At 46.8% G+C, this 13711-nt stretch overlaps 1 protein-coding gene across 1 annotated transcript in view; it reads right to left on the reverse strand.

The window, feature by feature from the left end:
- The window catches only part of LOC147702159 (proton channel OTOP2-like), a 68360-nt gene that overhangs the window by 40561 nt on the left and 14088 nt on the right, over positions 1 to 13711 (reverse strand). Inside the window, exons 2-3 of the mRNA XM_086930803.1 lie at positions 8783 to 9168; positions 6059 to 6195 (exon numbers count right to left, since the gene is read on the reverse strand). Coding sequence (XP_086786929.1) covers positions 6059 to 6195; positions 8783 to 9131 — 486 coding nt within the window. The 5' untranslated portion in view covers positions 9132 to 9168. The remainder of the gene's footprint in view (positions 1 to 6058; positions 6196 to 8782; positions 9169 to 13711) is intronic.

Genomic DNA, 13711 nt, shown 5'->3' on the forward strand with positions numbered 1-13711 from the left:
TTGTTTGTTAGAAATGGGGGTCTCTAGTTAGCAATGGCTGGCCACTGTCCAACTGGGGATCCTTCTTCCTAAGTCAGAGTAAGGGGGCTACACCCTTTGATAACCCCTGCTCAACCCTGTCATTGAAATGTCACTCATAATTTCACTGGAATTAAGAAAATGTCACACATAGCAATGCAATCTGAAACCTTGGCAGCTATGCTCAAGTGAGTCTAATTTCAAATGAAATATTTATAAGTTTCCCTCGTCTTCATTGTATGGCTTTCAAGACAGTGTGTCACTCATAGTAGTTGAAATGCCACTCATATACTCAAATTATGAAGAAGATGTTGTTACACATAGCATAGGTAGCGATTTGAAACCTTGGCCAGCCCAGCAGCTATGCAAATTGCATCACAGCCCCACCACCACCCTGGTATGTCGACTGTCTGCGGCCTGCCGTGCACGGTCACGGTGCCGCCCCCATGATCCATCTCAATGACTGGACTCGACTGACTCGTTTGCGTTCATACATTATAATTTATAATGTATGAACGCAAACGTTATTTCATTTTCTCCCAGTACAACACATTCTAACACCCATGCCCAGTTTCTTTGCTTAGGGCAGTGCTTGGGACGTGTTTTACATCCATATTTCTTTAGCTACTTACTGCAGCACAACACACCCGGTCTAGTTACACGCCCTTGTCGCAACAAGCTAAGACAGGTACAAGTACACGCAACACACTACACAATGCATAGAATACCTGCCCGCACATTTCATAGGCAGCCGCAATTATGCAATTCTGTTGCAGTAGGATTTTCAGCATAATTATGGATCTACCACACTTGCCGCATAATCCACCTCTGTTGCAACATTTGTAGACTTAAACACAAAAAGTGGTTCTTGCTTAAACAAATCAGAAGTTACTAAAACAAATCTCCACGCATGATCCTACATGATGACAGACTATCTGCAAAGGTTAACCGGGCCTTTCAGCTGCTGATTGCCATATTCAAATATTAAACTGATACACGCGCGCGGTGATGCGATTGCCCAGACAGTATTGATGTGCGTTAAAATAGCAAAACAATACCATCAAAAACCGCATAATGTGCCTTTCTCTGTGCATAAACTTAGACAACATGCAACATAATTTGTTATTTCCTCGAGTATGATTCGAACTGCCCTGTACATGTATCAAACGCCTGCATAATGCTTATAACACTGCACAGTCCCGGCCCTTGTTACAGATGTACCGGTGCACCTTATCTTGTGCTCGCTACTGCTCGTTATAAGTGGAGAGGTAACGGCAAGGCTAGAGTGTGCGTCCATCTGCAAGTACACAAACTCCTAGAATGCCACGTGTAATATAAATGAGGCTTTAGAGTGGTAACCTCTAGAATGCACAAATGAACACTAGCATGCACAGCGGATGCTTGTATGCAACAAGCACCACATTAGAGCCAGACCCACAGGCACTACCATTGCTTGTTAAAAATGCTACATTATGCACTTCCAATTCTTGATAACATATACAATCATTAACACGGTTATGGCCAACAACCCTCTCTGCCTTCCTCCCACTTCCAACAGTGAGCCATCCCCTCAGACCACGCCAAGGCCGGACTGGCAATCCCCCGGTGCGCCCCACGGGTGGGGGCCGGTTTTGGGCCCCTGAGGGTCGTTTTTGTTACAGGGCCCCCTGTACCAAAATCGGCCGCGGTAAAGAGCTCGGCGTCCCCTCCATCCCCACCCCGATTGGGGAGGGGGGCCGGCCGAGCACTTTGCCAGGGCCGGTTGTGGTTCCCATTCAGGCCCTGGACCACGCAGCCGGAGGAGGCAGCTAGTCTGGTCTCGCCAACAACCTAGGTTTACGCCTCTTTGCTAAAAGGAGGGCGCTACAAACCATTTCAGAGTGCACATTTCAAGAGGCTGTTTTATAAATGCCGTCACATGCTGTCTAACCCGCCCCAAAAGACACAGCAGCCCTGAGCAGCCTTAGTAAGAGTTGACATGCAAGCTTTAGGTCAGGGCGCCTGGGACTCTCCTGGTGTCCTTGAGCCTAGTTTCACGCTCCCGCCTCCTGTATTTGATTGGCAGGAAGATATCTGTTGACCCACATATACAGACACAAATCTCACATACGTACACGCACGCAGGCGCAGCTGTGGAGTTCCAAGAGGGCCTAGGTGGTAAGCTTCACTTTCAGCCAGGCCTGGATTTTTTTACCGGCAACAAGTCTACAAGTCCCAGAAGGCAACACTCAGATGCTAAAAAGCTGAAGTGGTTAAAGGTTATACACACACCATAGACCTTGTAGCATATGTGCACATGATGGAATAAAGGGAAAAAAGTACATTACTTCTTTATTATACTGAACGTTTGCTCCGCTGCTGTGAAGTGGTATACGCTTTATAATTAGTGCATTGTGAACAACAACTTGTGTCCCTCGTGTTCATAGGTGGCACTTGTATTTCAATTTACGCACACAGCATGCTATGCAATACATGGGATTAATGGGATGGGATGAGTCAGATTACAGAGCCCCGGAACCTTGATCAGGCAAAACACTGCCTCTCTGCAGTGATTCGTGGGAACGCGGGAGGGTGGTACCGATCTGATCTCAGTGCATACATGTGAACAGGATCACTTGCGAAGTTGCGATCCGACTCTCTCTCACCAGCTCTCACCTCAATAATCAATTACAGTGACGACGTCTGATAGGAGCCTTGATGGCAGCAGGCAGCAGACTAGCAGAGGCTTCCAGTCACGCAGAGAGAGTGCCGCCCGGCGCCCGCACCCACCCACAGCCACAGCCCAGTACTGTACTCTACTACTGTAGCACTAGCAAGCAACAGGGCAGCTGCAGCAGGGCCAGCCAGGGCAGGCAACGGTCGTTACGGCAGAATGGATGGTGCTGGTCTCGGTCTCCACACCCGGACCTCGAGGCTCGACACGACGGGAGGGGCCGGGGTGCACTGCGCGCCGCGCGTAACGCGTCACCAGTGCGGCGGCGAGAGCGAGGGCTGGCCCAAAATGTTACAGGGCCGTCATCATTGGTTGCGGCTGTGCGCACCGCGCACACTACCTAATTGACGGCCCTGTGAGCGAGTCTGGGAGGGAGGTGGTACGTGGTGAGGGCCCTGTACTGGGTTTGATAGTTGATGGGGATGATGACGTCAGACGTCGTGATCAGGTGCTTCTGTTCTCAATCGGAAGTGCCTCCTACTGTAACTGTCATGACATGTCGTGTAATCAATGTAAACTTAAGCTGAGCACCGCCCGGCCACCGCGCGCCGCGGCCGCCCTAGTCACAGGCACAGCACAGCTGAGCAGGTCACTCACAGCAGGCCTCCTCGGCCGCAACGGACCGGGCCTCGCCTCTCTCCAGTCAGTCAGTGAGAGTGCCGGCCGCCTCAGATAAGGTGCCGCCTGGGGCGGACCGCCCACCCCCCCCTACCCCCCCCTAGCTACGCGGCTGCGCTGCAGTCATCGGGGACACGGGACAGGCACTGTGAAGTTCGTCGTCCATCGACCACCCCGCCCTCCTGTGCAGGCGCAAAACCACATTTTCTCCACTCCCTTACACCAGCAACCCAGGTATGCCGAGACAGTGCATACTGGGACATGGAGTCCGCTACAATCAACACGGACTACAAACGCTGCGCAGAACGCGTTAAAGGGAGGGAACTCTGAGCCTGCAGATATTCAATCACAGAAGGGAACTGATTGGGACTGACTCGTCTAGGAGGAAGGCGCTGAGGAAGGCTCTTAAGCCGAAATGCATCCGCCGTTACCTGGACTTCTGAATTAAACGGCTACCTGAACCCAAACTCCCCGTGTGGCCGCTTCTCTTTTCTTAGAAAAGTGTTTGTTTCATTTTATCTGCGGAGCCAGACACGCAGTAAGGTAGGCCCTGCAGCTTCAAAGTGACTATGGGATTCACTGGCAACATGCTGCTTGCAGCACAAAGACACTCGAGGTATCGATAATCCCATGAGTCCGCCAAGAGTCTCAGAGAAGCGGAAACAGACTGAGATATTTCATCTCGACAGGCAAACAGTCTCGCATTTGACCGCCACTGCTTCCACCACTGACCTGAGAGGAAGGGCGCTGCAGTCATCGGGGACACGGGACAGGCACTGTGAAGTTCGTCGTCCATCGACCACCCCGCCCTCCTGTGCAGGCGCAAAACCACATTTTCTCCACTCCCTTACACCAGCAACCCAGGTATGCCGAGACAGTGCATACTGGGACATGGAGTCCGCTACAATCAACACGGACTACAAACGCTGCGCAGAACGCGTTAAAGGGAGGGAACTCTGAGCCTGCAGATATTCAATCACAGAAGGGAACTGATTGGGACTGACTCGTCTAGGAGGAAGGCGCTGAGGAAGGCTCTTAAGCCGAAATGCATCCGCCGTTACCTGGACTTCTGAATTAAACGGCTACCTGAACCCAAACTCCCCGTGTGGCCGCTTCTCTTTTCTTCGAAAAGTGTTTGTTTCATATATATATATATATATATATATATATTTCCAAACCCTCTCTGCCGGAGAAAGGAACGAGCCGCACTCCTTCCGATAATTCAAAGATTTTATTTCAAAAGTGGCATTTCCTAATGCATTTCGGTCACATCTTGACCTTCGTCAGAGGGGAGCCACAGCAACTCGAGGTAAAACAGCACACCAACACTACAATTGCTATTTAAATATTCACTGTTTGCCCCCTGGTGGGCGCCTCGATAGGCTAATTTTGAGCATGCTGGCCCATGTAGTGCGCTGTAAACCTCCTGATTTTTACCCTCCAGTGGGCGCTGCTGTTAAAGTTCATGCTCCAGTTTCCACATTTTTCCACACCGGATATATATATATATATATTTATCCTACAGGGCCGCTGGGTCAGCTTTGTTCTGCCTTTAATCGGTATGACACTCTGCTTGATACCATAATAGCATACTGCATGGGGTAATGGTTCAGCCCACATCAGTCATTGCTTCTCTTGGCCTGTGAATAACAGCATTTTCTGATGACATGTATACATCCTCCTGATATGAGTACACTTTAGTGTCAGAGCAGATATACCAGTCCTTTTCTTTCTTTTTTTCATGTATTTGTTTCTCCTCTTTTTATCTTATTGTTTCTTAAGAGGACACTACAGCTCTCCAGGCAGTGGTTTGCTGTCGCTGACTTTATCAGCAACATGCTCCACATCCCACTTGGCCACTTCCTCTAAAGCTATAGACCATTGTGGAATGCTGTTGTCTAAAGTGTATGATTGCTTAACCCTTCCAAGATGGCCAACACATTGGTGCAAGATGTGGTGGTCATGCTATAACTTTAAAACAATGACAGACTATTTAAAATACCTCTGCAAGAGGGACACCTGCTGCCTTATCTTGCTCAGTTTGTGATTTGTAGTTGTGTTAGAGACAGCATACAGGAATCATTCAGTGGATGGATAAATAAGCTGAAAGATTAGTGAGAGGGTGCATGTATGAAGAATTTTTGAGCACTTAAAGCCATCAATGACACAAAAAACAGTTTCATTCATAAAGGCAGACCTATTTGCATTGCCAGTGCTAGTTGTGAAAATGTGAGCCCACAACTGGCCCTGTGTTGTGTGGAAGGTCCGCTTCGATGTTGTGAACCCTCTACTCTAGCAACTAAAGCAGGGGTTAGTACAGGGCCCGAATGGCAGAAAAGCTTGGCCAAACTAAAACGCTCCTTAGTCCTTTATAGACCCCTTCTATCAGCAAGTGTGGTAGATTAGATGCATGCTGTTTTAAAGGATAGTGGTGGGATGCAGGGTGTCCCCTGAGGTCTGGTGTGAGAATTGGAAAGATAAGGACATTCCACAAAGCTCTATCTTTGCACGCATCCACATACCTTCCTAATATGTTGCCACCCCACCTGTGCAGGTACATTTACTGCAAAAATGATGTTTGCAATTATAGTTGTTCGGATGAGGGGAGCCACCTTAGGGAATGGCAGGCCGTCTGGGAGGAGCATTGAACCTGCTCACACTTGTAGACTTGAAGACAACCAAAAGCAACTGTAATGGCACTGCACTCACCTGGACGATCACAAAGATGGCCTGCATCACGGGGTAGATGATTTTGATTGGCGATTCACAGAGATGGAGAGGCAAAGAATATCCAATTTTGAACACATCCTGCAACAAAATGAACACCCCGAAGAAGACGAGGCCACCTGTAGACAAAACACAAAGAAATATGGACATGAGCACCAGAGGTAAATGCATTGAGTCACAGGCAATGGCAGGTGGGGTTATAGAGACCTGCAGTGAGGGTCAGTGAGAACTGCAGCGAGGGTCAGAGAGGCGTCAAAGGAGTTCACAGAGACCTGTAGAAAGAGGTAGAAACCTGATAGAATGGCCATAGAGTCCTGCAAAGAGGGGCATACAGGCCTAAATGGAGGAGCACGGAGACGTGCTGCAGTGGCCATAGAATCCTGCTGGGCGGGGACAGAGACCAACAGAAAGGGCCATAGAGTCCTTTTGGGAGGGTACGGAGATGCAGAAAGGGCCATAGAGAGCTCCATGAAAAGCTAAGGTGAGATGCAGAGAAAGACCTAGAGACTGCCGGAAGAGTACAAAGACACGCAGAAAGCTCAAAGATACCTGCCCCAAGGGTCGTGAACGCACAGAAACGCATAGACCTATATAGAGGGACACAAAAACGTGCAGCATGTGTAAGATAGACGCAGGCAGAGCTGGTCACAGAGAGAGACTCTTAATTCACAGGCTAGTAAAGCATCTGTGGCAATCTTGTAATAAAACAGAAGCACATCAGCAGCAGTTAAACCCTAGTGTAGCGTGCGTATTGTGTGAGTCGTGTTGCTTAAACGCCTAAAATCCTCCCAGTCGCGCCCACTGCACCTGTTCTCTTACCCCACGGTACATTCAATCTAGGGGTTTACTACAAAGGAAATATATAATGCAGATTTGAATTGGGTATGAATGATGGAGTAATTATAGTCGGTATATAGAATATTAAAGGAGAGGGTCGATTCATGTTTTTGCTCATATTACTGAGACTGGAGCATGTTTTTGCGGCGTGAGGTGTGACAGGTGCTGGCTTTATATGCGGCCTGTCAGGAAAGAGAGTGCGTGCAGATGCACGTGTGAAAGAGAGAGGTCGGTGTTAAGATAAAGGCTGCGCACGTTTCAGAAGACCGAGCAAGTATGGCCACCAGAAGAACACCTATATCAAGGAGAAAACGGGCCTACGTGCTGCGTCACTAAGTCGATAAGCCAGGAGCCACTTGCTTCCAATTTAGAGAAATTGTCGGGATTACCTGTGTTCAGGCCTCCTTCTCTGGGAGCTTTGTCACACATGTTTAAGAGTTTTTGAGATTTGCACCTGCTATGGCTCAGGATGACAAATGCAAAAACAACAATTGATGGACCGAATGCAGAACAATGTCAAACATTCACCCCAGTGCCACTAGAATCAAGCTATCCTGGCTGATGAGGGCTGAAAGCCCGAAACCGGACCCAGGATGCTTGTTTCCGGTGCATGAGGACCTGGCTTGGCAGTTCGGGCTGGACTGTTCCCATGAGGCACAGGTTCAAGGCTGATTTGCATATAGCCAGGTCTAAACTGTGGTGGCGTAGTGGGCAAAAGAAAGATGGATTTAACCCAGATCGCTTGACTGGGGGGGAATGCTTTGATTTGTTCAGCATTCCGTCCATCATTTGTGTGTCTTTGGCTCTGGAACCCAGTGCTGAATAAGAATAGGAGAGGTCTCCTGACACCAGTTTCAGAAACTGGCAAATGCATGCAAGGATCGCTCCCTGATTACATATTTGTTGAAGATGTCATGAGAAGCCTTCTATGCAACCACTAACATGACAATACCATCAGCGTGTGTGTGTGTTACACTGCGGTGCCAACTCATAGGACTGGAACCTCCCATAAACTATAGAATCGATCTGTGATGACCCTTTCCCAATGTATGCATTTGCTTTCTACATTGACAATGCAAGCTTGAAAGGGGTACCCCGAGGTCATTACATTTTCTGGGTGGAGGCACTAAGGGAAGGTGACAGAGTATTTTGTGTGTGTGTGTGTGTGTGTGTGTGAAGTTGTGCATTAATTCCATACAAAAATGTCACCCTGCAACAATATACAACCCATACCTAGGGGAGTGTAGCTTTACTATTATAACTCAACATCTACCAAATGTGTTGATACTGTAGAAGTTGATGTTGCTGCAGGTCGATAGTTAACTCACAACACTGTGTGTGTGTGTTACACAGCACTATGTTGCCAACTCAAAGGACGTTATCAGGTGATAAGTGTCCTACAAAGTCTTATGGATCTGATATGCCTATTCCCCCTGCAAATGCTCACTTGAGCTCCAGATGCCAAGTAATAGAAGGCATGTATAAGCACCAGCTTTCTAAATGCAAATATATTGGACCAAAACACGCAAAGTGGTAAATGAGCCACAACATGTTGATTGTTACACAGAATTGTGGATAGTAGGACTGGTCAGCAGTAGTAAAGAGACTACTACCTGTGGAAGCATCACCTGCTTGCACTACACCTAGCAACACTGAGACAATAGTCCACTAAGAATGACGAGCAATGGCTTGGGTTCAGAATGGAGGTCCACATATGACTAAGCGGCCAATAGGTCTGGTGGTGCGTGTTAACTTTAAAAGATGAATGTTGATGATTCTGAATGGAAAGTCGTCAACGCCGGTAATACATACGTGACAGATGCTCAGCGTTGGATATGAGTAAAGTGAAGACAGCGTAGCACCACCTACCTCTGAGCCAGATGGGGCCTGCATGGGAATCCTTGTATAAGATGTCTTCAGGGTTCTTGAAGGTGTAGTAGAGGAGGATGAGCATACAGATGATGGCCAGCAACATGAGAACGGTCAAGAGAAATAAGACTTCATTTTCCCGGATTTCCACGTGTGGCAAGCCCCCGCTGCTGACCAGAGCACATCCAATCAACAGCATGTTGACGGCCACCAAGACCGACAGTAGACGTCCTCCCTTTTTCTGCATGATGGAAAGGCTTGCTCGGGTAGGATGGGCCCCTGCCTGCTTTTCCACACAGACAGACCCCGTGCGGGGCACATGCTGCGCGACGTCTGCTTCGGGCTCCATTGGATGTCCAGTGAGAGTTCAGTTACTGGTTTGGCTCCTATAAGGGAATCAGTAAGAAAACTCAGAAATTGTGGAACATTCGGGAAACTTGAACTATAAAGAATAAAGCTGCTGTCCAACATTTCTTGAAGCATCATCAAGGATTTTTTTGGCAGTAAAAACATTATAGAGGCAGTGTTCTTTGGCTGATGGCAAAAAAAATCCAATAGCAACAAGAGATGCTGCCAATTGTGAACTGAAATATTATCTAAATACTTTCATATAGAAGTAAGTTGAACCTGCTGTCTCTTGTAAGCAAAAAAAGTAGACCCTGCTACGGATATCATTGATTTGAACCAGCAGTTACCACCCAGCTGACATGTGAAGGACTTGACATATGAGTGATCAATGAGCAACAGAGCCAACCAACAATATGTTTAATTGATTTTAACTGCAAGACTTCAGTACAAACAAAACTGGTCCTCATCCAAGTTATCATTAATTTTCATACGACAACTGCTTCACCCCGTGTATCATCTAGAAACACCAGAGTGGCGCTTCCATGTGGATACGTAAAAACTTGGCCAGAGGTCTCGCTGAATAACGCTAGGGCAGAGGATTTCTTCCCAACATGTAGGGGCCCTGTCCAGGTATATCTGGTGAGGACCAGGGTAGTACTCCCCTGTAGATGCTTGTGGGCCCCACTTTTAAGTGTTACAAGAGCCCCATGGCAGGGTGGGGTCATGCAGGCAGATGTAGCACTGCCCTTGGTGTTATCAAAGAGCACCAGGGTGGGCCTCCCTGCAGGCGCCTCTGGCTCTTGGCTCCTGGTTCATCAATGGGTACTAGAGGGAGTTTTCTTGAGCATAACCATAGCCGCTGTCTCGGACACCAGGCACGAGGGTTCAGATGGGGCTTCCCGTAAGAGGCATGTAGAACCCTTTCTGAAGAAGTGGTTCTGCCGTAAATGTCTTAAATGTGATTTTTTTTTCTTGTTTCATAAAAGTTCCAGTTGATGATGATGCACTCTTGTTTATTTTGACCCTAATCAAATTATTTCCATCATCTATAAGACGAGATCACTCACAAAGGTGATGACCTTAATATCTCCTACGTTGGCTTTCTGGGCAGGTGAGGAAGGTGGAATTCACCAATTATACGCAATGTGGTATTTGATAGAACCTGGAGAGCAGTATTTTGAGAGCAAAGCAGAATGTCGTGGTGTTACAAGAGCCACGTAATTGGCCAGAATGAGACTAGATGCGCCCAGCAGTCATCATCAGCATTCACCATCCCTAAGGCACTTTCTCTGGACTATGCAATTGGTTGAACAACTGTTCTCAATGTCCATTATCGAAAACGAACCCGATTGTCTGTCCACTATTAATAGAATTGCTTACTATCATGACACTACAACAAAAAAACCTTCACCATTCAATATTCAAGAATTTCTTCCGCTCGAGCCAGATTTTGGCACACCTTTCTCACTACTCTCCCATCACATTTTTTGTTTCAGTATTTATTGTTTAAATGTAAAGTATACTTTTTCAGTGACTGAGCGCTATTTAAAACTATTATGTACATGCACTGGCCTGTTGAGCTGTCTTAACCGTGCACTTCAAAGATGTAAACAGGAATGCATTAGGGTTCTTTGTCTCACCTTTGATTGTGAAGCCAGTGGGATAAAGCACCCGCAGAGGGGAGAATTTCCCCTCCAAATCTCTGTTTTTATTATTGAGCCACGCAGCTGATGAGGATAAATGACAGGGCCTTCTTGGTGCAACAGGAACCCTCGCTCTTGGCAGATAGGAGGGCAATGGAACCGGAGTGCAACATCCAGAGATTCTATGGAGTGAGGGGGCAGCCCCCCTGCCCTAACGGCAGTGGTAGTGAGGGCTTGGAAATGATCAACTAGGACAGTGGGATGGCAGGGTAAACTGACACTGGAGACTGCTCTGTGGGACTCAGACATTTTGGATGATTTGCAGACGACAGAGGGCTGTAGGAAGTGGGATCTACTTTGGATTTTCAAATTAGGAGATGTCTGTAAGGATGGAGGGCTGATCTTGTTTGCTGACTTACAGGCTTAATATGAATGGACAGGCAGCTGAGTTGTACTTTCCACCAATGACTCGAAACTGCACGTTTGTGGATGACATAAACATAAGCATGGTGCCAGACTGATTCCATGCACCCCTGTAGGATATGTTGTCCCTCGGACCAGCTAGCTTGCAGTGCCACGGTTAGCCCCCTTAAACCGCAACAGGGAGTGAACAGTTCTGGCAACTACTGAACGTGATAACTCTGTTCACTCAGGAACTATGGTGACAGACTTCAAACTTTTGATCAGTCACTCATGCTTTCTTTTGCTCTGAGAGGTATACAAAGAAAACACAAGGGCTTTTTTCAACATTGAACCGAAGTGATTATAGTATAAAATATGTGGGCTGCAATGATTAATAGACAGAAGCAGATAAAAGTTATGAGTGTCAACAAAGAAAATAAAACAAAGAGTGCCACCATCTTGTTCAGGTTATATATGCATACTTATAAAATATTATAACAATTGAGTATACCCCTACCATGCTAACCCTAACCTATGTGTCTGTTGTGTGAGTACATGGTTTGCCAAGAAAACCCAGTCTGGATGATCTAATCCCTTCACGTGATGGATAAGAGTGTATGACCCCATCTTGGTCATGAACTGGTCAGTCATCTGCAAGGCTTCAGCAGGCAGGGACTCCTCGAGATCAGCAGAAGTGTCTCCTCTGATTATGTTAGAAAACAAAAGGCTATATATAGAAAATGGCATCCTTGCCTCAGGTCGAGATTGTATTTGGGTTGCCACTGTTTGTGGTCTATAGATAGCTGTGTCGCCATATGGATGTAATAATAACGCACATTTGTGTTACGCATGTGAGAGGCCTTGCAACAAATGCCATGGCAGTGTGATAGGATTCTCACAAAGTGTTCTGTGTCAGCAAGGTCGGTGTTCTGTGAAACCAATCCAAGCGTCACCAATGCAAAATGTGTATCTCATGTTAATGTGACAAAGAGAAAGCAACTTTAGGTAAAAGGAATTGTGTATATGCAAGAATGAGACAAATTATTACTGGGCCGAACTTGGGCACACAACATAGCCAGTTTCTGAGGTATCAGCAACTGAGATATCTCCTAGGGAGGTGTAGGATCCTCAGGGAGAGTGGTGGAGGAATCTCCACTGTAGTACAATGTTCTGGACGCCCCCCTGCTGAGACATTCAATGTCCCAAATGTATACTACTCTGCTTCATAATAGCCTCTAGCCACTTGACACACTCCCAGAGAAATGAGAAGGCATTCTGGGTAGGCTTGAAGATGATGACTGAAAGATGGCGTGAGGATACCCGGGGGAGGTTGCGATCTGGGTAGGTTTTAGGCTAATCCAATTGAACCTCTTTCACAGGGTGTACTATACAAAGACCAACTCTTCCGGATAGGGAGCATAGTGGATGACCGATGTGTGCAGGCTTTAGGAACCGGAGCACCCTGCTTTATATGATTTGGGAGTGCCCGGGGACCAGAGCATACTGGAAAAGTATAGGCAAAACACTATTAGACATGGTTGGGGGCCAAGTGAGAATACAATCCTTACCTCGGCCCCTTCTTCACTAGAGCCCTGTTTAGAGATCATAACCATATGGAAACATCAATAGGGCATGGGAGAGTAAAAAAAATCTCCTTATGCCTTTGTTCTGTAAAATCGATTCCAACCTAGGAGAAACGATTATTCAAGCATAGTTTCTAAAGGATTTCAATTATATTTACTGCAACCAGAAATCTGAATTGTAATGTGTGTGCTCCAAGCCGTCCCTACCGTGTTTGATGTTTGTAACGTTTGTCAGACGATACACATGTAATACACAGAAGAGGTATTAAATAAAAGCAAATCAGATATATATATATATATATATATATACATTTTTTTAAATACATTTTTTATTGGAGTTTAACGAGTGGAACCAACAAATGTATACATCACTTTCAATGGTCTGGTATACTCTTAGGCAAGTGATAGAAGAGGGAAAAGACAGAAAACAGACAAGTGGGAAAAGAGAAAGGGGAGGAAATAAGAGGAGAAAGGATAGTTAAACGTAATCATCAGATCATTACCAAAACAGTTAAAAGCAAAGACATTAGATTCCCCAAAAATATGTTATGGGCATTCCTCTCATTGATAAATCTGCCAGTGCCCAGCTCGCTGGACAAGTGGTTCCGAGTGGATTGCCTGTGTTCTGGAAGGACAGTTCAGGTGGTTCCAATTGGATTGCCTGTGTTCTGGAAGGACAGTTCAGGTGGTTCCAATTGGATTGCCTGTGTTCTGGAAGGACAGTTCAGGTGCTTCCAGTTGGATTGCCTGTGTTCTGGAAGGGTGGTTCAGGTGCTTCCAATTGGATTGCCTGTGTTCTGGAAGGGTGGTTCAGTTGCTTCCAATTGGATTGCCTGTGTTCTGGAAGGGCAGTTCAGGTGCTTCCAGTTAGATTTCCTGTGTTCTGGAAGCACAGTTGCAGGCCTCCGCATACCTAGTGATACAATGACACAAGCAGAGCTCATCCACCGTCC

The sequence above is a fragment of the Lissotriton vulgaris genome, chromosome 7, assembly GCF_964263255.1.
Source record: "Lissotriton vulgaris chromosome 7, aLisVul1.2, whole genome shotgun sequence".
Lineage (NCBI taxonomy): Eukaryota > Metazoa > Chordata > Amphibia > Caudata > Salamandridae > Lissotriton > Lissotriton vulgaris.